Source organism: Pinus tabuliformis, chromosome X, assembly GCF_031772625.1.
Source record: "Pinus tabuliformis cultivar Carrire ecotype Pingquan chromosome X, CPIR1, whole genome shotgun sequence".
Classification (NCBI taxonomy): Eukaryota; Viridiplantae; Streptophyta; class Pinopsida; order Pinales; family Pinaceae; genus Pinus; species Pinus tabuliformis.
In genome coordinates this window covers 27,167,824-27,195,280 of record NC_142308.1, presented here as the reverse complement: position 1 = coordinate 27,195,280, position 27,457 = coordinate 27,167,824, and the positions used below count along the sequence as shown (strand labels likewise).

The following is a 27,457-nucleotide window of genomic DNA, read 5'->3' as shown; positions in this document are numbered from 1 at the left end:
GACTGATGTCCTTTAGTCATCCTGTGATCTGCAATCACCCTATGATACCATGTTGAAGTTTCTAAGTTTACTTAGTTAGAAACCCTCCATGCACTTTATCTGATTTATTCCTACCTACTTGTTATTTTTCCTTAACAAGTTATTTACAATGTAAATATTGAAAATAAACACTACTGCATGCTCAAAACATTATAGATCAGCAACTAAAAGAAACAGAAACAAACACACCATCTGACACCATTATTTTTGGACTAATGTCCCCGGAAAAACCCAATGTGGGAAAATCGGTGTAGCTATCTGAGGGTTTTCTTATTAAGCAATATCTGAGTACAATCTGGGTGCTGAAACTGGCCTACCCAACAGAGAATTTCCTTGGCAGTAATACCTCTCAGTTTCTGACAAATCTCCTGGCCGAATCCCCAGATAATCCTTCCAGTAGCTACTCAGCAGCAATCTGCCCCAAAAACCCTAGTTTCTCTCCCGATCATTGATTCTATCTCTCTTAGCAAAGCTCGCTCTAGAGAATAGAATGACTGATCACTCTGGTGTATTCTCCAAGTGACCCTCAAGCCCCCTCTTATACTTTTCCTGTTGACATATCAACGGCTGAGATTAAGACCCTAATCGACGACTAAGATTAGATCTGGCTTGATCCATGTCTTTTGGACTATTCTAACATAGTTTCATATTAATCCACATTAATATTTTATTTTCCGTAAGTTTAGACTTAGGGACGCCATTAAAAATATTAATTATTTTAATATCTTCTGAACTGTTTAGAATCTACCCAAACCCTTTCTGGGTATTGGAGATCTCATGTGCCCCAACCTCTCCACCAAATTTCATGGCTAGAGCACATTCGATGCTACCCCAAATCAACATCTTCCACCTAGCAGTTGAAAGTTCACATCTTGCTCATGCCACCACTGTGTTGTTAGAGCAACATATTCCTGCCTGCGGCCTATCAAAACTTTTTGTGCCTGTCTGCAGCCCGTCTAAACCCTTGCCTATGCTTAAACATATCCATCCTGCTCCTTACATTGCTTATAATATTGAACATACAATCACCGCCAATTGTGCAAAGCGCTTACTACCTCTAACATAACCCTAACATTCCCTCTCCCAGCTCCATCCTGGTTCACACAGAAGAGATGTTACATTTTGAGAGATGATTCTAGGTAGGTTCATAACCTTGATCGTGAGGAAGATTCTTATTGCTTGAGAGATGATTTTGGCTATCCATATGAAAGGTTGTTTGCTTGCAGAGGAAACTTCAAACACAAAAAAATACGGGCATAGGAAATCCACCCCCAATTTGGTTTTGTATCTAAAATATTTATTTCACATTGTTCCTTTTCATTTTAAGATTTGTCTCTCACTATAACAATAGAAATTATTGCTCCCGTCACTCTAATCTAGCATTATTTTTCTTGTGCTTTCCTCGACTCAATCCCGTTCGAGTTACTTTCCTTCTCTAAAATCCATCAATTTCAAATTGATTTTTGCACCAATTGATTACAAATCCTTATGTGTGATCTCAAGTTGAGCAAATACAAATACTTGTCTTAAGTGGTCGGGGTTAGACCTTGTGATATTAAGACATGATAACACTAGGTTGAGGGTTTGTACCATTGTCATTGGCTAATGTTAATGGCAAGCAAGAGATGTTTGTATTTCTAAAGGGTCATGGAAATAGCGAAAGAATGGAAAAGGCAATATGCAAGTGGTGCTGACATTCGACATCGATTCTACATTTTCTACACCTTTTGAATGCTCGATTGGGATTTAGGGTTTGCAAGTTGCCAAACATCAATAAAATTCCTCTTATTTTCAGAACTTGTAGGAAAACATGAAATATGTTAAAGAATGGTACTGGGAAAAAATACATTATATCGCATCAAACATATGTTGTTCTGCTACTAATACGGAAGAAATGACATATATGATTGAAGCAAGTGACTTAGTTGTCTGGTATTCTTCTGGTGTGTGCGTGGTATATCTGTTTTTTCATCTCTACGTAAGACTAATACCTGCAGAAATTTAGTTGGGCACTTAGACAAGCTATACGCATACGCCTATCAACACGCATACAACTAAGAAGATGCCCCAAGGTTGTACACTCTCATTGTTGGGTTTTCTTGTTCTTGATGATGAGTTATCTCCTCTAGAATTATACAACTAAAACATCTTTCTACATGTCTTTGAGATTGTTCATAGTTTTTTTTTTTTTAATACCTGGAGTCTTCTCTTCCTCTTGATGTGCTGAGAGTACAAGTAGATATCTTTTCATCATTATTTTACCATTTGTTGGGCTGGATAAAATGGGTCGAACTGATAACGTATTAGAGTTACTGAATACTCTAATACAGTCAATTGTTCATGATACAATAAAAATCAGCAAGGACACTCTCACGGACATTCGAACCTATTTGCAAGATGTGCACAAAAAGATTGACTTTCTGCAACTCGAATCTCATCTACAACAAAATGAGTTACAACAGAAGATTCATGATTCTGAACTAGTTTTTGTTCACAACTACTCCCTTTTCGACTCTGAAGTTGACTCCCATCGACAGTGAGAATGTGATCAAATCCGTGAGGTTGAGGTTGATTCACATCTAGTGCCCATTTCATGAGCAGATTTGCATAAAGCTACAAAGTTTCAACCTGCACTTCCCAAGCCCCTCACCAAACCTTGGGAAGAAGTTGTTAACAACAGGAACAGAACCAGTCTTGTATATGACCAGAATGTGTCCTTTCATATTTTGGATTATTCCAAGCTCGTCTAGTTTTATAGTGTTGGGTTTTTTTAAGGTAGTTCATCTTCACATATTCCTGCTCCTCTTCCACAGCCACAGATTTTTAGATGCCAACATTGTGACAGAGTTGTGCACGTGAAAGATCAATGTTTTGATCTTCACCCATGTAAGCATTGTGGAAAACACACTCACCATTCAGACAGGTGCTCTAGACATAAGAATCTTGCAAGAACGAAGATTCACCTAGTATGGATCACTTCTTGGCAATGGGCTTCAACAGCCAAGAAGATATTTTGGTCATACTTCAAAGTTCATTCTCGAGTATTGATACGTCTTGCAGTTGATATTTTTTCATCTTCTCACCTTGTATCTAATAGGGAGGGAAATGATCATCATTTACTGGATTCAAAGCCAAATCAAGCGAGCTTCAGCGACAGCTTAAGCATGTTGCCTAAGCCTAGAGTTAGAGTCATCCATACCCAAAGTCAAAGTTGTAGCCAGAGATAGAGTCATACCCCATGAGCATGTTTTTGCTTGGTGGTCTTCCTTAAACCACCACCTGCAAAAGACTTCAATTTCTGCTAAACTTTAAACCAACATAGCAGAGCACTTCCACACGCAGAGGATTTCAACTTCTAGCAATGGGCTTCATCAACTTCTAGCAATGGGCTTCAACAGCCAAGAAGATATTTCGGTCATACTTCAAAGGTCATTCTTGAGTATTGACACATCTTGCAGTTGAGATCTTTTCATCTTCTCACCTTGTATCTGATAGGGAGGGAAATGATTGTCATTTACTAGATTCAAAGCCAAATCAAGCAAACTTGAGTCACAGCTTAAGCATGTTGCCTAAGCCTAGAGTTAGACTCATCCATACCCATATTCAAAGTTGTAGCCAGAGACAGAGTCATACACCATGAGCATGTTTTTGGTTGGTGGCCTTCCTTAAACCACCACCTACAAAAGACTTCAATTTCTGCTAAACTTTAAACCAACATAAGGGAGCACTTCCACAAGCAGAAGAGCTCAACTTCTAGCCAGATTTGGAATTGTTCCAGGAACTACATCACGCTTTAGTTCCAAAGTTGGTGGTCAGTCTTAAACCACCATCTGTTGAGACCTTGAGTTCTCCCACCTCATTGGGTTTGTGGTCTTACTTAAAAACTACCATTTCAGAGAGCACATCCAATCATTGGCCACCATGCATTTTTGCATTTGTGTATTTCAGCTCTCTTCTTGGACTCACATACACCCCTTCAGATTAGGGGGGAATGTTGGACACTTAATCCATAAGGGTTGGCATGTAAGAACTCCAACCAATGTTACTTGGGAGCGGGAGCGGAAGCGGAGAGCGGGAGCGGAAGCGGGAGCGGGAGCGACCATTTTCAGAAGCTCCCGGTTTGGGAGCGAATCCCGGAGCGATTTTTTAAAAATATATATTTTTTTTATATTTTTTAATTTTTGATACATATATGTCAACAAAAACATGTAGAATGATGAAATAGACATAAAAAACATAAAAAAACATAAATTGATCATTGAACCATATCACATCAATCATCTAGAAATTATAATCGTCATCAACCTTAGTAAAATTAAAATACATATTACAACTGCAACATATTGAGTCTTATAAATCATGATTCATCAAATTCAATATTAAAGTTTCAACTTCAAGCTTTCAGAATTGAAAATTCAATAACATTTATCATCATTGATCACCAAAGTAACAAGTTGTACTTGTAAGCCAAGTTTAACCATTACAAGAAGTAATATCGAAGATATTTCTAAGTCCTGACTCCTAACTTCTAACTGTTAACATGATATGAAATGTTAAAAATTTATAAAATGAAACATCAATAATGAGATGAAATGAAACAACTTTAGTGACTAGTCTTTCACAAAGCATCATATTCATAATTCACAATCATTACCAATGAGTTATAATTGCCAAGGCCCAACTTCAAACTTCAAATTTTCATTGTCACAGTGATATAATGTTTACAAAAAATATCATAATGTCATAATGATATGAAAGAGTCAAGAGTCAAGAGTCAAGGACTCAAAACTCAACACTGAACAGTTATGAAAACTAAAGTGACAAGTCTAATAGAAACTAAAAAAGACAAGTAAACTGTAAATCTACAAGTGGCCCTTGCCACGAGAGTCTCCAGGAGTATAAGTAGGTCGTGGTGGTCTTCTAGGAGTCTCCCGCCCAGACCGACGACCAGAACTAGAGCCTCCACGCGAGGGTGCCGATGGAGGTGGCGACAGCAATGGAACAAGACTCGGGCCCCGAGAACTGCTACTGGATGGTGGAGGTGGAGGTGCCATGGCTGCTGCAGCTGCTTCAGCTTCATCCCGTACAAGCTCCTCTTCTAGTTCTTCCATATGTACAATGCCATCCTCCAAATTGTCGTCCTCAGGGTGATTGTCCCAAATTTTATATGTGGGATCTTCATTAGCCCGATCACAGTAATGGCTCAACAACCTCAAGTTGTAGTGCACATAAACCAAGCTTTCTGCTCGGTTTTCGTTGAGCCTGTTTCTTTTCACATTATGTATATAACTGTAGGTGCTCCAACACCTCTCTGCAGAAGAAGAATTTACAACCTGTGAAAGAACTTTTATTGCCAATTTTCGCAAAAGTCCGTGGCCGCCATATGTTTCCCACCATGTGAGAGAATCAAATTTATCTTTGTCATCCATTGCATGGAAGTTACCATACAAACCACTGCCAGTGAAGTATCTGCCTATTTCAAGGCGCACAGCTGCACATTCCTCCCTGTCAGGCACCAACTTTTCTAATGCTTCCAGATATCCTCTAGTTACCTCTCGATCTAAATGGGGTTTGGTCCTAACACCACCCCCTGCTGCAGGTTTGCCCAACCAAGAATCTGAGTAGTATTTTGGCGTAAGGATATACGCCAAGCAATGTAGTGGAAGGTTAAGCCTATTCCACCGTTCACACACACAATCGTGAATCAGTTTGTACAAGTCGGGATCTTTGTTATGAACAATGTCTTTTATTTCCCCCAACATGGTATCCATTTGCTCATACACCTCGCCAATCACTGGTTTGTCTGTATCTGCAAACCGAATCATGTTATAAATTGGCTTGGTGAAATCCAATACCTGTCTCACAGTTGTCCAAAACTGCCCATCAAGAGCGGCCTCCTCCACCGTTTCAAAACCTGCAATGTCAGCTACATTTGTAGCCCTTTCCTTTAACACCTGCCAATGTGGACTTGATACAATGCTAGCTAATGCCTCTCTTACCTTCAAAAGGCGCCTGAAGGTGAGGTAATAGCTACCAAATCTAGTCCTCGCAATCTTCAGCAACTCCAATCTCGAGTGACTGCGGAAAAGGCCATGGGTATTGCTATGATTTGTAATAAATTTTATCATTTTTTTTCCTTTCTTGTACAAATCACCAATCCATTGGTATTGTTCATTTTTGTTTTTGACAATATCATGCAACAGAAGGTTCAATGTGTGAACCAAACATCCAGACCAAAATATGTTCGGGTATTTATCCTCAATAATTGCTCCCGCTGCCTTACAATTAGGAGCATTATCAGTGATGACTTGGATGACATTGTATGGGCCAATACGCTCAATTGTTTCAAGCAATGCTTCTGCAATGTTGATAGCGGTCTTGAACTTGTCTGAGTAATCATGTGCAGCTAGAAAGATGGGACCACTAACAGACACAGCAAGAACACTTATCAATGGCTTGCCTTTTACATTTGTCCATCCATCAGATACAATGGACACCCCATTGTCAGTCCAAGAACTTGTCATTTTATTCAAAGAATGTTATATTTTTGCTTTTTCATGATCAAGGCCAACAGTTCTTGCCTTGTCATACCCAGGGCTCTTGTATCCTTTAGGGGCATCATTTATGGCAGAAACCATTTCGTGCCAATAAGGTGAGCGTAGAACATTGAATGGTATCCCACATGCATAGAGGAACCTATAAACTTTTGAATCCACATCATTCCTACACCCCTCATCAAGGAAATCTGATATGGTTCTACGGCGTAAAGATGATGACCCTGTGCCTCCATGTCCATATCCACTGCCTTGGGAGGATGCTGAAGGAGTTCTTTGTGAGCTTGGTTCAAAGAAACCCCTTGATCTTTTTGCTCTGTATTGGGCGTCCTCCTCTTCCTTTATGTATTTGGCTCTATCTGTTGTTGACACCTTGTCACAAGTCTTGATTCCTATTTGTTTCTCTCCATCCCATGGCCTTTTCCCGCAGAGGTGTCTTCTAGCACGGGTGTATGAGCCTGTGTAGTCAGTGTTGCAATGGGGGCAATGAAATTTAGTGGTTCCACCCCCTCTCCCTGTTTCAGCCCTGTGAACATATTTCCACAATGGAGTTTGGTCTTGTTTAGTTTTTTGACCCTCATGTTCACCCTCCTCCACATCCTCCTCACTGGGGTTTTCACCCATTTGACTTCCTCCGGCTTCTTCATCCACCTCTTCAGTTTCAGGCCCCCTCCGTTTCCTACTCTCCACCACCATAATAACCAGAAAGGGGACCAGGAAGAGGAAAATGCCAATAAAAATGTTCAGGTCCATCGTGTTTGATGTTTGTAGGGTTTGAGTCTTGAATCTGCAAATTAATTTAGTTTATTGGGATTAATTCATTTAATTTATTAATTTAATTTAAATTAATTATCTTTAAACTCAAACAGGTAAATGAAACTAACCAAATTAACTACCTAACCAGCTAAACTAACTAAATGATTAAGTTACTTACCTCTGCAAGCTTCCTCCTCGCTCCTTGGCACTTGCTCCTCGCTCCTCAGCTCTGGCTCCTTGCTCCTCAGCTCTTGCTCCTTGCTCCTTTGCTCTTGCTCAGCTCTCAATCTCAAGCTCAATGAAGTTGAAATGAGTTTTTTTTGGCCCATTGGGCTTATAAACAAAAAAAAATTAGTTAAATTTTTTTGATTTTTCGGGTCCGGCGGAATTTTTTTCCGCCGAACCGCTCCCGGCCGGTTAAAAATCGCTCCCGGAGCGTTTTTTAATGCCCGGGAGCGATCAGGGAGCGATCGTCCCCGATCGCTCCCAGGCATTAAAAAGGGCTCCGGGAGCTCGGGAGCGATCGCTCCCTGAAACGCTCCCTATCAGAGCAGGGAGCGTAAATTTTTTTAAGGGAGCGCGCTCCCGAAAATCGCTCCCGTCCGGGAGCGATTTTGGGAGCGCGCTCCCGACCCGCTCCCGACCCGCTCCGGCCCGGAGCGCGCTTCGGGAGCGGGTTCGAGGGGGGGGGGGGGGCTCCCCCGCAACACTGACTCCAACAGTCACGGAAGTCCAAGAGACCTCCTGGAATATGAAACCAACAGTCAAACATATATATCTTTATGTACATTCCTGTGAATAATATGGTTCTCACGAGTTATCTAAATTCTGTCCATTTTTTTGGTGTGAGTTTAACAACTCTTATTATAATTTATAACCTTCACAGGTACTGATTTCCTGCAGCAGAATTTCCCTCTTCGGAATTGTAGGATTCATGGCTACTGACATGCCATAACACCATACCTTCCCTACATTTCCTTGTTTTGCAGGCTGACTATTTCTACATATCCTTGAAGACACATAAGAAGGTAAATTTTGTCAGCATACGATCAAAACATTACTTTTTCTACATTTCCTCAAGTGGCATAAGAAGTCACCAAGCATACAAGAAAAAGAATTGCATTTATTGTAAGCGTTTTAAAAAAATCCCTGATTGAACTTGGTCATTATTACAATGGTTATGAGAAGTTTGGCAATTCACAAGAATAATGTATCAGCAATGAGCATACAACTAAGAAAAATTAAAGATACTGGAATTTAGAAATGAAACAAGTTCAATTGCTACAACTAATACAAAAACCACATTCTTTATGCATTTGTTGAAAATTGAAATTATTGGGATAAATGAAATTATATTAAGAACACAAAAATGAAATATTTAGTATATTTCAATGATATATAAACAACGTAGCAATAAAGATAACAAGCCCAGTATCAGGCAGCAATAGAAACAGAATGCCACAATCAAATTTAGCAAAATAGCAGTACCCATTGGGTCTGGGAAAATGAGTTATTTAAATATCCAGATAGAATATTAAAAAGTCCACCATTACATTAAAATTCCCACCTCCTAAGAATGTTTTGTTGATTTTTTGTTTAGCATCAGGAGGCAGTCCCATATGCCCAAGTCGATCGAGCTAGAAGAATTATGAAGGAAATTAAAATAAAAAATTTACTTTTGGAGCATCAAGTCAGCCCATGGAAGTGAACGGACGTGTCCCTTGGGTTGTCACACCCATTCAACAAGTATAAATAGATGATGTGATGTCTCATTTGTTCAACCAACGAAGAGCAAGTCTGATCTGATTTTCTGAGGTCTATTTCTCTCTCTTAGATAGCCGCACGTGTGGAGGATGCTTTTGACTGTTTGACCAAGCGTTGACTGTTCTGTTTGACCGAGCATTGACCGATCTTTTTGAGTAATTTTGAAGGCTGCACGTGCAGGACTGACTGCACATGTGGATTTGACCACAGAAGTTGACTGCATGGCCAAATTTGACCATTGCTGACATTTGACTGTTTTGGCCGGTCTGACCAGCATTGATTTGCTGGAGATTGACCAGGTTTCACTTGTATTTTGACTTGAATATTGGCACAGATTTCTAGACAAATTGTTGATTTGTAAACCTTGCTGAAGAATAATTTCTCCTCAAGAAAAGTAGTTGGGTTTTCTCCCAAGGTTGGTTTCCCAGGATACAAGTATTGTCTCTATTGTGCATGGCTGTCTTTCTATGATCTTTACTGTTTCCACTGCATTTACTGTTGATATTTTCTGAAGTATAGTTGCTCAATGATATCAGTGGCATAGAATACTGTGTGAAAATGAGTTGTATTCTACTGTGCATCTTGTAGAAAATTCAACATGTTTACTATGGCAGACAGGTGGATAAATACCAGAGTTGATAAAGCCAACAATATGATAGACAATTGATACAAGTTACAACAGAAAGACACTACTTTGACAATTCAGAAAGTGTAGAGCTTCCAATTACAAGAGTCAATTAAAACTTCTAAGTTACTTGCTTTGTTGTTTTCATTTGAGATGGGAGCTCTCTAAGCTTTGGTACATGCTTAAAAATTATGATGCATTGAACCAACAAGAGTGAAAAGAGGTCTGATGACACAATAACATACTTCACTGAAATTTTCCCTAAGCTTCCTTTTGGCTATTTTCAATGGCAGGATTAAGCACTTCACGGTGAGAGTTCAGTAAATTCCAACAGATTCAAGGATTTTCACCATAAAGCATTAGTATGACCAATGATGAAACACATTGCACTCAAGTTCATACATTGACCTAGACAAATAATATACACCCAATCAATCATTTAGCACAAGAAAATATAAATTTAGGTACCTGGCACTCTGCAAACATTTCACCAGTCACAGATTCTGCATTGCGCTCATTCTTCTTCTGTGCAGCTCGTAGATCCAGTTCTTCTTGCCTCAGAAATGCCATTTCCTCATCCATATCAGCTTGCATGGATTCTTTCTCAGCCTCCAATTCTGCTTGAATTTTTTCCTTCCTTCTTAAATTTTCCTCTTTCATTGCAAGCAATTCAGCTTCCTTCTTCAAAAGTGCTTCCCTATCATTTGAAATGTCAGCTTCTTCTGCCTCTCTTATCAAGTCCTCCTCAGATAAAATTTCAGGATGTTGATTCACCACTGCCTTAACATGATTCAAATCATGAGGAACATCCCCATCATTGCAAGAAACCATCTCCCCAGTCACACTATTCACAAACTTTGGTCTGCTGGTTATATTGTCAGAAACTGTGTCCTCCACAGTCATAGGTTCTGTACATTTCAAAGCTTTTACATTATGTTGATTTTGTAGTCCTTTACCATCAGGTTGACATAATCTTTCATTTTTATCTACTTCATCCACTGTACTTGATTCTTTGGGTATGGAAAACTCCTTAAGTGTGGCTGATTGTTTCATATCATTGAGAGATGAAAAGTATGGCTCTTCAACAACCTTTTCACTAACAGAGGATGACATACCAGTTTCCTTACCACGTTTCTCATTTGAAATCTCCTCCATCGTAGGTTTTAACCCAGTTTCAGACTTTTCAACTCGTTCTTGGCTACTTTGCTCAATATGACCTTTTAATTTTGAATTGTTTTTCCTAGAAAATTCATCCACCTCCTCATTTAACAATGTTTTCCCCCTTCTATCTTTCTCTTCTTTTCCTTCCTCTTTGTCAGTATTCGCACCAAGTTCTTTTCTATGAGGAGAAAAATGAACTGCTGTGTCAACCCATGCTAAATTTTCATTAATTTCATCCGGAATTTCTTTGATTACCAGCTGAGAAAAGCTTCCTTTACTTCTGTGCACATGAAAATCTTCTAAGCTTCTCCTTATTGCTTCCTGGAGCTCTTCTTCTTCATTTTCCAATCCTCTTGAACTAATATTTTCTCCTTTTGAAGGAAATGTTGTATCACAAGCAGCAATATTACTTCCATCTTCCCATTCTACATCACTGTCCCTACTCATTGCGGAGGCTTCAATTGGAGCTGCTTCAGAAACCTTGTTAACATTAGCACTGCCAGATAGTCCCTGCAAAATTTCACACTCTTCATTTGCATTCATTTGAACCTGCCCTTCCTCCCATTCACATTCTGAAGTCTCATCCCCTGACTGGTTGCACCCACCAATACCTCTACTGTCATCTCGTATTGAATCTCCGGTTACTAAAGCTGCAAAAAGTTCATCTTCCTGGCCTAGTTCACCAATTTCATCCTCTGAAAAGGTTATCTGCAAACCACTTCCACTCACCACTTGTGAATTAGACAGAAAATGGTTAGAGTCCTTATCTGGGATTTTCTTTTCACCTGTAGATGCATTGCAGAAGCTCTCATTTTCAAAACTTAAATCTGCCATACCTAAATTCCCCACCTCATCTTCATTCATTTGACAATGACTAGTATCAGCTTGGCTAGTAGGCATTTCATCTTTTTGAATAACTCTATTGCCATCACTTCCTTGCCCATTACTTTCTGCAGTTTTCAAAGCCTGCTCCTCAGATTCTTTCATTAAATACAGATTCCATTGCAAATCACGAGTCAGGCGAACTCCCATTCCTCTCACCCTACTGACACGAACTTGCCCCTTCTCATCAATGTATGTTTGAACAGGAGGATCTGAGTTCCCATCAGATGTTTCCTTTTGAGGTTGGACAGCACAACTACCAGAAAGCATGGATGAATTGAGCTTAGAATATTGGACAGAAGATACATCTGGAGCTTTTTCTTTTGTTGCAGGTCTCCCTTCAGTTTCAACAGTACTACTCCCAGGAAACTGTAATGCCCTGAATATCATCATATGCTTACATTACAAGAACAAACTAGCACAGCATAAACCTCCAAACAAGAAAATGACCCAAATCAATTCAAGCTTTAATTTTTACATTCAGGTGTTGAGAAATCTTTTGCATGCTCTTAACCCTTTTACCTGGACTTAAGCATCAAGCAATTCATCATCTACTCAAAACATAAATATCAGTTGGATAGAGTATTTATTTGAGGAAAAGCTAAATTTTGCATTGTTCCTCCCCAACAAATAATTCAAAACAGTTTCAAAAAGTTAAAATATAGCTAACGAAGATTCCAACAGTTATCTGGCCAAATTGGATGCAAACTAAATAATAATCTGATCAAACTGGATGCAAACTATGCAGTAATTTGCTCAAATAGTATGCAAACAGCGGCAAGTAAAATCCAAATGACTTCTTCAGGAATTATGACATCTTTCGAACTGACAACAAAAATGACACTCAAATAGGCTGGGACAGCCTAATCTTCAATTAGGCATAGCTGAACTACAGTATATACTATAAACCAAAAGTTCCAAGGAACTAGTCAAACATGCCTTGCTGCAGGAATGTCAAGATAATTTAGGGTTGCCCTTGGTCCCATTGAGGCTTTGCAAAACTAAATCTGTGCACCAAATTACACTAATGAAATTATCCAAAGCTGTTTTTGGAATAAAAAATCAGTAAGTTGAATAAACAGCTGATATTGTATTCAAAATGTTTTTGGAGCTCGTAATACACCCACTTGAGAGCACTAAAAACATCATAGGTTTCTCCATTTCAAGAGAATTGTTCACCACACAAACCTGTTAGTCACTGCTACAAATACACACGATAAGATTCAACTATAGATCAACATTTGGAGGTAAGTACAGTTGACAAGTACAAGAAAAATATGTCTAGAGAATGTTTTTCAAAAAAGGAACAAATATACACCAAAGGATAATATTATATATATACAAGTGCAAGAGCTACACCAGCAAGATTCGGTGACCTTACCTTAAGTCACTGAGAAGCAAATAACATATACTTAACAAGATAGTTTGCCACCTATAAAAGTTTCAAGAAATTAGGAAAAACCCTTGTGCAAATGATGGTGATTTCTAGCAAGTAATGGGAATGATAGACATGACTATGTCTACACTAGCTACAGTTACTATAATGACTAACTTATATCAATAATGCCGATACACACAGTAACTAGCTTATCATTAATAATGATGATGCAGGAAATTTGTGAACCACCAACAGATAGGAAGCCGAGAGGACTAAGTTCTCACTACAAAATAAGTAAGAGGAATTGTGATTTAGACTTGCAGATCACACGTAAGTAAATTTATTAATGTCCAACAGATGACCGCAAAAGTAAATCAATGGGACTCAAGAAGAGTACAATCAGTATGACCACAATGTGGGAGTGCAAACGCATCTCCTTAAAACATGCTAAAAATAACATATAGAGAGAAAGAAACAAGTGGTGCTGCTTCTGCGACATGCATATAAGAGAACATGGTATAATACAGAATACTCAATAGTATGCGGCAGAATACAAAACAATAATGGCCTGCTAAAAAAAAAAGGGTGAGTGAGATGGTAATGTCTAGCAATGGAGCTAGAGAAGTCAGGGGCCCCAGAGTCTAATGACCAATGGCGAGGGAGGCGAACTCAGTACAAGTTCATTGTCGAAGTCCCTTACGGCAAGCAGTGGATCTGACTGTATGATCCTAAGGGTGATGTATGAGAGAGGGATACTCCTAGCCGTCGACATCAAAAAGAAGAAACTTTGAATAGGTCTTTGGTCACTCCTATGGGACTAGGAGGTAGTCGAACGTGTCAACGGCGCCCTGCTTTGGAGCTGTCTAGAGATGGTCCCTCTAACGCTCTGAAAACCTACAAACTAATGTATGGTTTGACATTGTCAAACTGTTGTCAATGGTATCTATCGATCTCCCCAAGGGGAAGGTTGAGAAGAGACCTGAGATATCACCTTTCTATTGTCTAGAGCATTCTAAACCTCTACCTATTGCTTGTCGCCCTGGTCTAACAAACCCACATGAAAGTTTGAGGTGATTGTCTTGGTCACCCAAGCGCAGGGCATGGTGTGTCAGTGTTGAGATCTATGGCTAAAAATCTCCCTGATGAAGAGTGCGAAGTGTCGCTAGTCCTGGTACTTGAATAAGGTAGAGAGGGAGCCTCCCAAATCTCAATATAGAAAGTGATAGCCTCCTTTGATCTCATAGTATAGGGGGCACCTAAAAATGAGGTGTCTCTATCTCTGGCTCCTGCAAGTGGCACAATTGACAGATTTTATCCTGTAGTGGTATATGGTGGTCCATCTCTATCCAGAGTCTATGAAAACCAACACGGAATTGTCCCAATGAGATCCTAAGAAAATGCACCCGATGTTGGCGTGTCTAAATGGGTTTACTATGATGTCATTCTGTAGCTCCAAAAAGTGCTCTAGGTAGAAGGGCATCTTCGAGCCCAAGCTCGTTGGAGGTGAGGTCCAAGTGACCTGAATGTACAATCTGTAGATATCCTCTCTAATGGTCTAGTTCAATACCTATTGGGTCAACAAGAGATAGCTTGGCACATCAGGAAATTGAATGGGGGAAGGCGCTCTAGGGAGACAGCGACTAGAGAAGTTGAGTAGCCTCTGAGAACCAACCTCGAGCCCATCCTAACGAGGGGGAATTTGAGGCAAGAGCCTATGATAAGCAAAGAGCAAGATAGGGATACCTCTCTCTCCCATTGTTCGAGACTCTGAAAAACCGAACTCTATCAAGAAAAGAAACCAAATGAAAAATGATCTCGAGGCGAAATGGGTGGACACCAAACTCTACCTGAATAATGGGTTGTGGAATTGTCCACTTACAGCGAATGATTTGTCTAAGAAGCAGGGTTTGGACTCTCTTCATGCTAACCCAATCTTTAGGCAATAAGATCAATCCCCAGAGTTCAGAACCATAAAGAATTGTGGGACTATTAATTGCCTCCATGAGGTGAAGTTTGGATGAGATGTTTTGAAACTGACTCTGAAAACACGGTCTCTCAATGAGGGCTGAGAACCATATCCTTTACTGAGCCAAGGTCAGAGTGTCTGTTGCATACCAAAACGATGTCCTAAGTAGGTGTAAGTGGTGGTAATCTCAATCTCAATGCTCTGATAGAAGAAATGCAAGTTTATAAGAGATTCTTGGGTGCATTAAAGACCAAAACCTTGTTTTTACCCAGGTTGATCATCAATTGTCGAAGATAACAAAAGTTGGATTATGCATCGATTTGTCTCTTTAATCCCGTAGGAGAAGAAGCCAACAAGACCAAGTAGTCGGCGAAAAAAAGGATCAAAATCAACACCTAGTGTAGAAGACAACCATCTCCCTCTTGGGCATGCTCATGTACGAAAGACTCCAACTCATTAATATAAATCCCAAGGAGGGTCGGTGAGAGGGGGCTACCGTGTTTGACTCCAATGGTACTCCAGATGAAATCGAAAAGGTCGTTTGCCTTCTTGCGGTCCCAAAATTGACTCATATAGTCTAATAATGGTTGCGAAGGTCTTAGATATGCCAATATCGTGTAGAGTTTGGAACAAGACCTCCCTCTGAACTATGTCTAATGCTTTCTGGAAGAGTGATGATGAGCCTCCTCAACAATGGCTCGGAGAGTGAAGATGTGAGCAATTGTCTGGTAGTTTAGCTGAAAACCTACTTGTCCTCAAGCCCTAAGATGACGACTACAAGGCCTCCCTCTGAACTATGTCAAAAGCTTTCTGGAAGTCTACAAAGCAATTGTAGGCATTCGAAGAGTGATGATGAGCCTCCTCAATAATGGCTCGGAGCATGAATATGTGAGCAATTGTCTGGTAGTTTGGCTGAAATCCCACTTGTCCTTGAGCCATAAGATGACGACTCTCCAATTCCTCAAAGAGCCATTGGTATAAGATTGTGTCATAAAGCTTGGAGAATGTACGACCCACCATGATAGTTCGATAGTTGTTTGGATTAGAACTACTCCCTAATTTGTGGATTGGATAAATAATGTGTTGTAACGAACAAAGTTCGTATACTTCAGCAGTATGCTCTGATACCAAATGAAGCGAACAAAGTTCATACTTCTCATTAAATACTCTATAAGACTTGGAATATAAAGATATCCGTTGAGGATACAAATATTATATATTAAAATGTATGAAGAATGATGATACAATGAGAATGAAGGCCCTGTATATATAACCAGGTAAGTACCCTTTCACTAACGGTTATGTCCTTAGGGGCATACCTTTTCATTAATTGCTAACTAATTAATCATTAATCTTATTTCTTGTCTTTTACATTATTTGTGTTTATTTTTTTATAAATTTAGTTTGTTACATTGCCTTCCCCTTCAAAATGCTTTGTCCTCAAAGCTTACTGATGAAGGATCGGTTCTCTTCTATTAATCGACATATCTTCTTATTTTTGAGCTTTCATATTTGTTGATACAAGACGATATGATGTTCTAAGCAATAGACAGAATTGTCGTACTGAAAACGAATCAGACCATCCTAAATTAATCTTCTGGGAAATCTTCTAACCCTTGGAGCTGTGTAGTGAATAGTTATCATATGACTGGATTGAGCTCACTTCAATATTCTTCGAAACATAAGTTTGTTTATGTTCTGCATGATATAGATTTGTAGATTGATTAAGGTGTCTATTGTTGTGATTCGGGTGTAGATAAGGAATTTTTCTTGTTTGAACTTCCTTAAATGTTTTTATGGCAGTTTCCTGATCTCCTTTAGGCATTGTTGGTGTTAACTTGACTACTGAATCCTCATATGAGGTGTCTATTGTTTGAACTGCAACCTCTAAGTACGTCTTTACTTCAGTAGAATTTGGATTTGCCTGAACTGTGAGATTAGTGGAATCGATGTTTGTTTCTTCAGTTTGGACTGCTACATTTGGAGATATTGATGCTTCCTTTGCGACAAGTTCTTTGAACCTATTCATCAATGATTTACTTCTGTCTTTAAGTTTTTTAATCTGTCTGAGCATATTTTGATTATGATTTTTGAGACGTAAGCATTCCTCATTCTCTGAGTCAACTTTATTTCGGCCTTCACCCTTCTCATCTTTTAAACACTTGATTTGTTCTACTAATGTTTGGTTAAGGCTCTTTAAACGTAAATTTTCTTCTTCTTGTTCTAATAAACACTCCTTGAGTTCCTTCTTTCATGCTTTAGCTTTCCTGACTTGTTCGAGTAGTTTTTCTTGGTCATCTTTGAGGCACGAAATTCCCTTGTCTTTGCTGCAGATGACTTCTTTAAGCTCTTTTTGCTTCTTTGATATAGTTTTTTTGTTATCTTGAAACATCAAGTCTGAGATACCTTTAAGATCTTCTAATAAAGATTTTATTGATTTTGATTTACTTATTTTGTCTCGAAACATGACCATCTTCCTTTTATAAAGAAACGTCAAAACTTGTTTCTTTATGTTTAACATGAATGTACCCAAACCCCTAATCCAGGGTTGACTGAGTATGATGTCAGTGTTTTTATCCGTCCTTACAACATGAAATTGAGATATGTAGTCATAATGACCTATTGTCACTTGTAGATCACTAACTTTATACTCGTTTTGGTCAAAAATATTTTTCTCTACACCAAAGCTTAGCTCTAGAATTAATAGTTGATTTGCCAAGTTGATGTTGATATAATTTTTATCATTGCTTGGGCTGATGGCGACATTAACTTCTCTTCCTTGGATACTTCCTTTTAATGTAATTACTTCATGATCTGTAACTGAAAGACCATTATAGGAAAACCTTCCTTTCTTCGTCATTTCAGAATTGAGCTCCATTTTTTTCAATGATTGATCCCATTTTGTTTTGTCGAGATGACTTTAGGTATATATTAAAAGTGCCTTTTTAATATATTTTTTTTATAATTCTTCAAAACTCTTTTAATCGAATTTCCTATTATCCTTAATATTTCAAAACTCCTTTGTATTCTTTTTATATATTTTTACTTACACTTTTTTCCTTTTGTACTTTAAAAAGAATATTTAAATATTGCTTCAATTGGCTTCTTTTAATAACCTTCTATAATAATACCCGCTTTGTGCTTGTATATATTTTCAATAATTTTATGACTTGAAATTTTCTTTAAATACCCCTTTATAATATACTACTTCTCTTTATATATCTTTTATTTATAATATTTTCTTTTCCTTTTTGAAAAGTTACAACCCTAGTGAAATGTGGCTATTCACCTCTTTTGGGTATAATATAAAATATATGTTCACTTATGTACTTTAGACTCAGCTAATGTTCTCCATGTAAAAAGTAAAACTTACCATGCACATAAAGAGATTTTGTATTCCTTTTGTTTTTCATACTTTTAAAATACCATCGGCAATTACCATGGGTTTCTAAAACCTTGGTTAAAGTTCTCCACGTAAAAAGTAAAACTTACCATTCACATAAAGAGATTTTGTATTCTTTTGTTTTTCTTACTTTCAAAATACCACGGGCAATATCATGGGCAATTACCATGGGTTTCTAAAACCTCGGTTAATGTTCTCCACGTAAAAAGTAAAACTTAACATCCACATAAAGAGATTTTGTACCATGAGCAATATCATGGCAATTACGATGGGTTTCTAGAACCTCGATTAATGTTCTCCACGTAAAAAGTAAAACTTACCATTCACATAAAGAGATTTTGTGTTCCTTTTGTTTTTCTTTTACTTTTAAAATACCATGGGCAATTACCACGGGTTTCTAAAACCATGGGCTTGTAAACCACTTAATGAAACAATATTATTTACTCTTCCTTCTCTTACATATAGTTTTAAATATATTTGAAAAGATTCCCTCTTAACTTTATCATGCACTTTTTACCAATAAAATAGAACCTTTTTATATATATGAATGTTCTCCTTCAAAATTCACATCGGACTATATTTATTTATTTATTTTATATTTTTAATCTTTATATGTACTTATTTTATTTTATATTTTTTTTTTCCTTTTTTTGAATTTGATTTTTTTTTCTATTTTTTTTTTTAATCTTTGTTTTTGACTTTTTATTTTCTCTCCATATATATATATTTATTTATTTTTATTATTATTGAATGGCCAAATGTTTGATAGCAAAATAGAGAAACCCCAAATTCTATCCAAATGCTTGATAGCGAAATGGAGAAACTCCAAATTCTTGTAGCGAAATGCTTCAACGACAACAATGTTGATGAATTTGACGGTCAAAGACCTGGATCGGAAAACACGGCTTTGTGCAGCGGTCGAGCGGCCAAAGGATTGACTACTCTGATACCAATGTAATGAACAAAGTTCGTATACTTCAACGGTATGCTCTGATACCAAATGAAGCGAACAAAGTTCGTACTTCTCGTTAAATACTCCAGAAGACTTGGAATATAAAGATATCCATTGAGGATACAAATATTATATATTAAAATGTATGAAGAATGATGATACAATGAGAATGAGGGTCTTGTATATATAGCCAGGTAAGTACCCTTTCACTAACGGTTATGTCCCTAGGGACATACCTTTTCATTAATTGCTAACTAATTAATCATTAATCTTATTTGTTGTCTTTTACATTATTTGTGTTTATTTTTATATAAATTTAGTTTGTTACATGTGTCTTGTCCAAGAGGAGGGGAAACCTCAACACACCACATGGTTAAATAAGTCTGTGATATAAGACTGAAGAAACGGGATGCCATGTTTAAGGAATTCAGCTTGAAGCCCATCCTCATCAACTTCTCCGTTAGTACTCATAGTTCTGACTGCTCTCTTGATGTCCCTCTTAGAAAAGAGGTGGCATAAGGAGGGGGGGGATGCATATAATATCCTATAGGCTGTCCAGGAATGTCGAGATCGGATCAAGCAGTAGAGTTTTCCCAAGTCAGTCAGGACAAACACAAGGTTGACCAAGTTTGAAATCTGTGGATCATGAGTATGGATCAGATCGGCAAGCAGAAGACTTTTTTCAAGTCAGATGAGTCAAACTCAGGCTTAATAGAGTTGAACACGGTCAACATCCATTTGACTCACCCGCGTCCCCAGGAATACTATAAAAACCATAGTTTTAAAAACTGACTGGTTTGAACGGTAACTGGTAAAATCCAAGTGTGCAAGGACATTCATCCAAATGTGCAAGGACATTCATTCAAGTGTGCAGGGTTCAGCGGAAGAAGAACAAGGGTCAGAAAAGGAGAAGGATACAGCAGCCAGCAAGATAGAAGGACAGGTTTTGAGGGTTTGATCAGCTGGAAATAATCCAGGTTTTGTTGTTTGTATTTTTCCTCGAAGGGTCATTTCCCCAAGAAGGGAGCCCTTGTATGCTGAAGATTTATTAATGAAACAGCAGAATTGAAGGGCAGAAATCTAACTGGTCAAACCAAGCATGCAAGGACATTCATCCAAGTGCGCAGGCTTCAGAGGAAGAAGAAGGGGCATCAAAGGAGAAAGATCTGGCAGCCAGGAAGATGGGAGGACAGATTAAGAGGGTTTGATCAGCTGGAAATATCCAGGTTATGTTGTTTGTATTTTTCCTCAAAGGGTTATTTTCCCAAGAAGGGAACCCTTGTATGCTGAAGATTTATTAATGAAACAGCAGAATTGAAAAGCAGAAATCGAACCAGTCAAATCCAATTGTGCAAGGACATTCATCCAAGTATGCAGGGTTCAGAATGGCGATGGTAAGGGTTTGCGCAAGCAGGTTCTCCGGTGTCGCCGCATCGAATCCCAAACATGCCTTAGGGGTCGATTTCGAGCCAGGTTCTGGGACGACGGTGAACAATGCGGGTAGTTTGCCATTACTGCAAGTGCTCTCAGAGGAAAGGCATGTTCTTCGCAGAAAAACGCCTTATATACCACCAGACCAGTGCGGCCATACACCAGGGGTTTTCGCTGCCGATAGGAATCATACACTCCTGCATCGGGAAGAAAACTTAAGCCTTCAGCGAGACTGGGAGGCGAGGGTATCAACGGGGTCTCATCTTCTTAACTGGAAATACGAAGAGGCCTAGCTCTTGCGGGAGAACGAGGCCCTTAACGGCGCTCTTATACAAAGGAATTGCCGTGTCGTATGGATCTTAGAAACCAGTCACCGCCAAAACCAGAACGCGCGGAGAACCGGCAGGGGAGGGACGTATGGTGCAGATCTGAACCCTCTCACAACGCAGGGGCTCAAACATCGCAGTCTCGGCTCAGATCTACACGATCTAGCCTATATCCGAGCACAGCGTGCTTCCAGGCAACAGATCGAGGACACCAATCATAGATCGAGCAGAGTAGTACCAGATCCAGACAAGTTCAAGGAAAAACAAACAAAAACGGCGTCAGATCTGGAGGTTTGCTTACAGCCATAGCAGGTAACAACTTCTTGGTTTCAGATTCTGATTAAACCCCCTCAGGGAAAAACTCGTTTAGTATGGATCCATGCAGGAAGCACCTCCTTGGAGCTGAAACAACAGATCTGGGCAGAAATGGGATACCCAGTTCAGATCCAACACCTGGTCAGTGGCAGGCGGTCTCTCCAGGATCTTAGGTCGATGGATAGCTATGAGATCGGGCCAGGATCAATCATTTCTCTAAATTTTAGATTGAGAGGAGGGGCTCCGTCTCAGGGACAGCCAAGCTCCTTAGGGGGAGACAGGGGAAAAAAACCTGCACCCCAGCACCAACCCAAGGGAGGGCTATCCTACAAAGACATTCTTCATGGCAGCAGAGACATAGGGTCCTCTTCAGACCAAGGCGGGAATATACCCAGGCCATACATTGTAGATCAGTCAGAGACAACCCCAGTTTTAAATTTAGATTCTTCAGGGCTTGACGATTTCGTTAAATCCTACGAAACGCAAGCCCTAATATGTCGTTTCAACAGCTTTTGGCCCAAACCATTGGACCTTTTCCATTGGATATTCACCAGCTGGACCATGGAATGCGATATTCATCTATGCTCAAAGGGGTTTTTTATAGTAAGATTTACATCCAAGGAAGTCAGAGATACAGTCATCAGTTCTGGGCCATGGTTCTGGGGCACATCGGGGCTGTTTATGACCCCATGGTTTCCAGATTTTGATCCAAACAAAATGACTGTAACCAAAATGCCGGTATGGGTTAGACTATTCAATCTTCCTCTGCACTTTTGGAATGATCAAGTCCTGGAAAGCATTGGGAACAGCATAGGGAAATATATCAAAACAGACATGGATAGGATTGATGAAAGGATCTATACCTTCGCACGTATTTGTGTGGAAGTAGATTTAAGTAAAGGGTTGCCGGACAATATAAGGCTGATCTACAAACAACAAAACTGGTTGCAAGTACTGGATTATGAAAACACTGCTTTTAGATGCAGGCTTTGTAGACAGACAGGACACCTACAAAGCACATGTCCAGACGCCAAGAAGTTAAACAGTAAAAAGAAACAGAAAGGGAAGCAGAAGAAAGGATGGAAATTTTCATCCCCAAATTCAGAGGAAGAAGAATCAGAAGCAGAGGTGGAAGAGATCCCTGCAGAGAAGATTGAGGTATCTCAAGAAATGGAGTTTCAGAAGGGAACCACACTGAACAACCAGACAGAGATGACAAGAGTGGATCCAAGCATGGGAGGCATCAAACGACAACATCACTCCGATTCTTCAGACTCAGACAAAGAAGCTGGACCACCGAATACAGAAACTCAGATAGTCATAGTGCCGACCGAGCCCACTCAAGGAGAGTGGCGTAAGGTCGAAAAGAAAAAGGGGAGAAAGACTTGAAGCGTGAGTCTTTCAGTTTTTCTGCCTCTTTTCTTTTCTCTTCTCTCTTTTCTTTTTCTTTTTCTCTGTGCACGTTAGTCTTCTAACGATGCGGGGGGTGCGAAAGCACCCGAGCCTTTGTGGCGGTTTTCAGTGCATATGCTAGTTGTAACTTTTCATTATCTTTTTAATAAAAGTTACTGTTTTTTCCTTGGGAAAAAAAAGTATGCAAGGTTCAGAGGAAGAAGAAGGGGCAGCAAAGGAGAAAGATTCAACAGCCAGCAAGATAGGACAGATTTTGAGGGTTTGATCGGCTGGAAATAATCCAGGTTTTGCTGTTTGTATTTTTCCTCAAAGGGCCACTTTCCCAAGAAGGTAACTCTTTTATGCTGAAGATTTATTAATGAAACAGCAGAATTGAAGGGCAGAAATCTGTGTGTGCATGTGTGTGAGATTGATGTTATTATTTTGCTTCCATTGTTATCTTTTTAATTACATGTTAAAATCTCAGTAGTTCTTTTACTCAATGAATATGCAGTAATTAATTTTTCAGCAAGGTATTTACTAAAGAATAATTAGACAGTAGTTGAGGTTAGGAAATTACAATTCGCCACATAGTTACCACCTTTTACCTAACCTCAACACAAGTGGAGTAAAGCACCCTACAGCTACCAGTCAATTGCACGGCATAGGCACAATACCATATCTATTATCATGTCGAAACCTCATAATAGGATCAAACTCACACAACAACATCATCACTGTAGGAGACTAGCCTAGATATGCATTGCTAGATTCTTCCCGACCACTAGCAGTTCCCGACCTTGGATGTGAGGATATTCCCAATTTATTAGTTTCTACCTCGACCAAAAGCAAGAGCATTCAGATGTTGCCAAGAACTTCCCTCGAAGTCACTCGCCTGCGCAGTGAGGGCATTATTCAACACACACTTGGCATCAACATCTGCGCTACTGATTCAAATGATGAGCAAGGGTAGCTTACTCCCCCCTTACATTCCACCTCATTCTCGGGATGATGTCTCTTCGATGCCACTTCTTCAGCTCTAAGGTTTGTCTTCTTGGTTTAACACACTTACTGGTATGCATTACACCATTTCATGTTGTTATATTGTGCCCACTTTAATCTCCTTTTAGAATGTGCTTCATGCATTCCCCTTTTGGCTATAAATTTGTGTCACGGCCCGTACTCTAGGGTTCCTTTGACCTATTTTGGCATTTTGTGGACATGAAAATTTCTGTTCATTTCATTTCTACAAGTGTTAGGACCAGTGTTGATAATATCGGCGAGGGTCCAAAAAACATCTTATCCGCCATATCGGAGAAAATATCGGCAAATATTGGAAAACATAAAAAATGCATAATATATTCATTTTTCAGATTTTTAAACATATAAAGCAATAAAAACATGAAATAAACACATTGGCACATAAATATGAAGAAAGCACTGATATACATGATGTCAAACAGAAATGATACATCAAAGGAAATACCAAATCTTGTTGATCCTTGATAATTGTCCAATCAAGGACTCAAATGTGGAAAACCAATACAAAATAACATCACATATATAAAAGTATCTCATCATCATGAGTTATATGTAGCAAAACAAATAAAACTAGTAGCTATCTATCTGAAATAAGTGCCCTCTCCCTATTTTACGAGAAAACATGATGGGTTGTTTTCCAAGCCTACCCCTAGCAGTAGAAGGCCTTGGCCCTGCCCTTGCCCCTGCACCTAATGTCAAATAATGAGTGCTAGGTATGGAGTTGTGCTCTCCTATATCTATAGCAGATGGTGTTGATGTTGATGCTCCCACAGTCTCCTCCTCCTCCTCTACCTCCTGCTCCTCCTCCTCGTGTTGCTCCTCCTTCGAGTCCTCCTCCTCTTGTTGCCCCTATTCTAATGGATCCTCTAGCTCTAACCATGGAGGTGACTCCTCCAAGATGGGCAACTCAAACTCCACCCTCCACTGCAACAATACATCAATATTGTCTAAGGAAATGCCATCTAGATCCATTGGTGTTTCTATTTGCTTCACTTGAAGTCGAATATTGTAATGCACATACACTAAATCATTGAGGCGGGCGAACTCCAACCTATAAGAGTGTCAAAAAAACTAATGAGTCTTGACTCTTGACTCTTGACACTTGAGGGTCATAAATTAAAAATTTAAAATTACAATAGATGTAATTGCTCAACTGAACGCTGAAGCTCAAAGTTATACTTGTTGCGCTTTTTTGAGTGTATTTTCTCAAATACACTCCAATTGCGCTCACACTCTAAAGATCTACATGTTTGACTTAAGATTCTTATGGCCAATTTCTACAAATTTGGTGCCCTTGCACCATAGCTCGGCCACCAAATATCTACAACAAAATAAAGAAATAAAAAAGTCAAAAACTTAAAACATAATTAAACTTTCAAATAAAAGTTACATAATTGAATTTTAAAAATCTAGAATTATAATAAGGAAATCCTAAATTGAAAATTCTAATGAGTGATGACTTATCACTTACATGGCATGAAGAGGGAAGGGAGGGTCCTTCCCCTAATAGCATCATCAAAGCCAAATAGGCCAACACAATCCCGATAAAACTATATCTCGTGATTGATTTTGCTACGAAACTCAGGATCAGGTACCATCCTCTGAATACAGGAATGGAGCCCTTCCATCACCTCGTCATCGAAATCAACGGCGCATTTGTTTGAAAATGCAGGGTTGAGGAAAAGTGTTGTTGCATGAATGGGTCAATGAAGCATCCCTGTCCACCGACTATCAATCACATCCCATAACATGATATGTCTATCAAGCCCAGCAGAACCCTTGTCTACATAATAAGAACGAATGACCTCCATGGCCCTATCCATGGCCTCATACAAATAAGCCATTGCAGGCTTGTCCCCATCTATCAATCTCAGAACCTTTACTATAGGTTCACTAACTAAGCATGCTTCTTCTACTCATTGCCAAAACATGTCAGAGTACACCATTTTTGCAATGGCTCTCCCGTCTTGTCTCCTGCTGTATCTACAATCACGCCACTCATTAGAAACAAACATTTGCTTCAACTCGAACTGGCATCGAAGCAAAGACTGAAGAGTAATAAAGTTGGTGGCAAAACATGTGATTGCAGGACGCCGCAACTCCTTGTTTCTAGTGTACCTCCTCATGAGGCTAAGAACAAAAGCATGTTTATAAATAAACTTGGGGACGCTCCTAGCCCTATCAATCACCTCCTTGATGAAGAAGAGTTTCCCCATATCTCAAGCAGCAAATCAATACAATGTGTTGCAAATCAATACAATGTGTGGTGCCTCTGCATAAGCATCATGTCAACAAACACATAAATAGTTGCATTGTCTGTTATGACTTGCACCACATTCTGCACACCAATCTCCCAAATGAACCCATCTAACAACTCACATACCGTTGATGCATCTTTGATATGTGTTGATGCATCCACTAATTTAATAAACATGGGTACCCTTAGGAAAATGTACCAAGAAATTTATAAGGGTCCTACCCTTCCTATCTGTCCAACCATCAGACATCATTGTGCATCCAGAAACTTCCCGTGTTTGTTTCAATTCCGCCAATCTAGAGTTGATGTCCTGCCTTTTTGCTTGAAGAATTGGCCCCCGCAACTCCTCATATGTAGCACTTTTGTACCCTGGGCCCACAACAGCAATAGCATCACACATTGGCTACCAAAATGGACTAGTTTTGGTGATGCTGAGAGGTAAGTCACTCCAAAAAAGACACCTCCCCATAACTCTATCTGCTTCTTGCTTCTCCTTTTTTAACAATCGATTTTATGGAAGGTTGTGCTCCATGTCCTATTCGTGGAACAAAAAATGATGACCTCGAACTAGCAATAGCAGGTGATGTTGTGGAGCCTCTCCCACTACCCTCAGCCTCAAAATCATAAGAAGATATCCTGAAAGATCTCCCTGCACGTTCAGCCTTGTTTCTTTCTGCCTCTTCCTTCTTTCTGTCTTTTTCATCAATTGCATCAAGAGCTTTTTGTATAAGCTCCAGACTAGAAACTATACAAAGCCCAACATCATGTCCAAGGAGTCTAGCCAGATGGTATTTCAATCACGTAACCCCTCCTATCATCCTGGTCCCACACAATTTGCATGATAGATATGCTCGATTTGTTCCACCATCAAGCTCGCCATACTCCCAAAATGGGTCCAAGGCTTTTGGCATATTTGTAGTGAGCAAATTCAAACCTAGGGCACCAAAAAAACAAAAAATTGGAACTAATGATTAAAGTTACTCCACCCATACACAAAAAATAATAAGTAATAACCACCTTATTTTACAAAATAGCTTTCTTGCTACATTATTTGCAAAGTGAATTGAATGAAAAATGACAATAAGAGGGTGCATTTGATAGTTAAAAAAAAAGAAATGGAGTTTGTTGTCCAAATATGGAGAAAACCCTTGCATTGGTTCATGGGCATGAAAATCATAGCAAAAAAAAAATGTTTGTAGGCAAAGAGGCAAGCAA

The 27,457-nt window shown here is 39.2% G+C and overlaps 1 protein-coding gene across 3 annotated transcripts in view; it reads right to left on the bottom strand.

Moving 5' to 3' along the window:
* The window catches only part of LOC149138152 (DNA repair protein UVH3-like), a 188,455-nt gene that overhangs the window by 83,564 nt on the left and 77,434 nt on the right, over positions 1 to 27,457 (bottom strand). For all 3 annotated transcript variants that reach the window (XM_089446584.1, XM_089446581.1, XM_089446583.1), the window contains one exon: positions 10,207 to 12,160. In XM_089446584.1, coding sequence (XP_089302710.1) covers positions 10,207 to 12,160 — 1,954 coding nt within the window. The remainder of the gene's footprint in view (positions 1 to 10,206; positions 12,161 to 27,457) is intronic.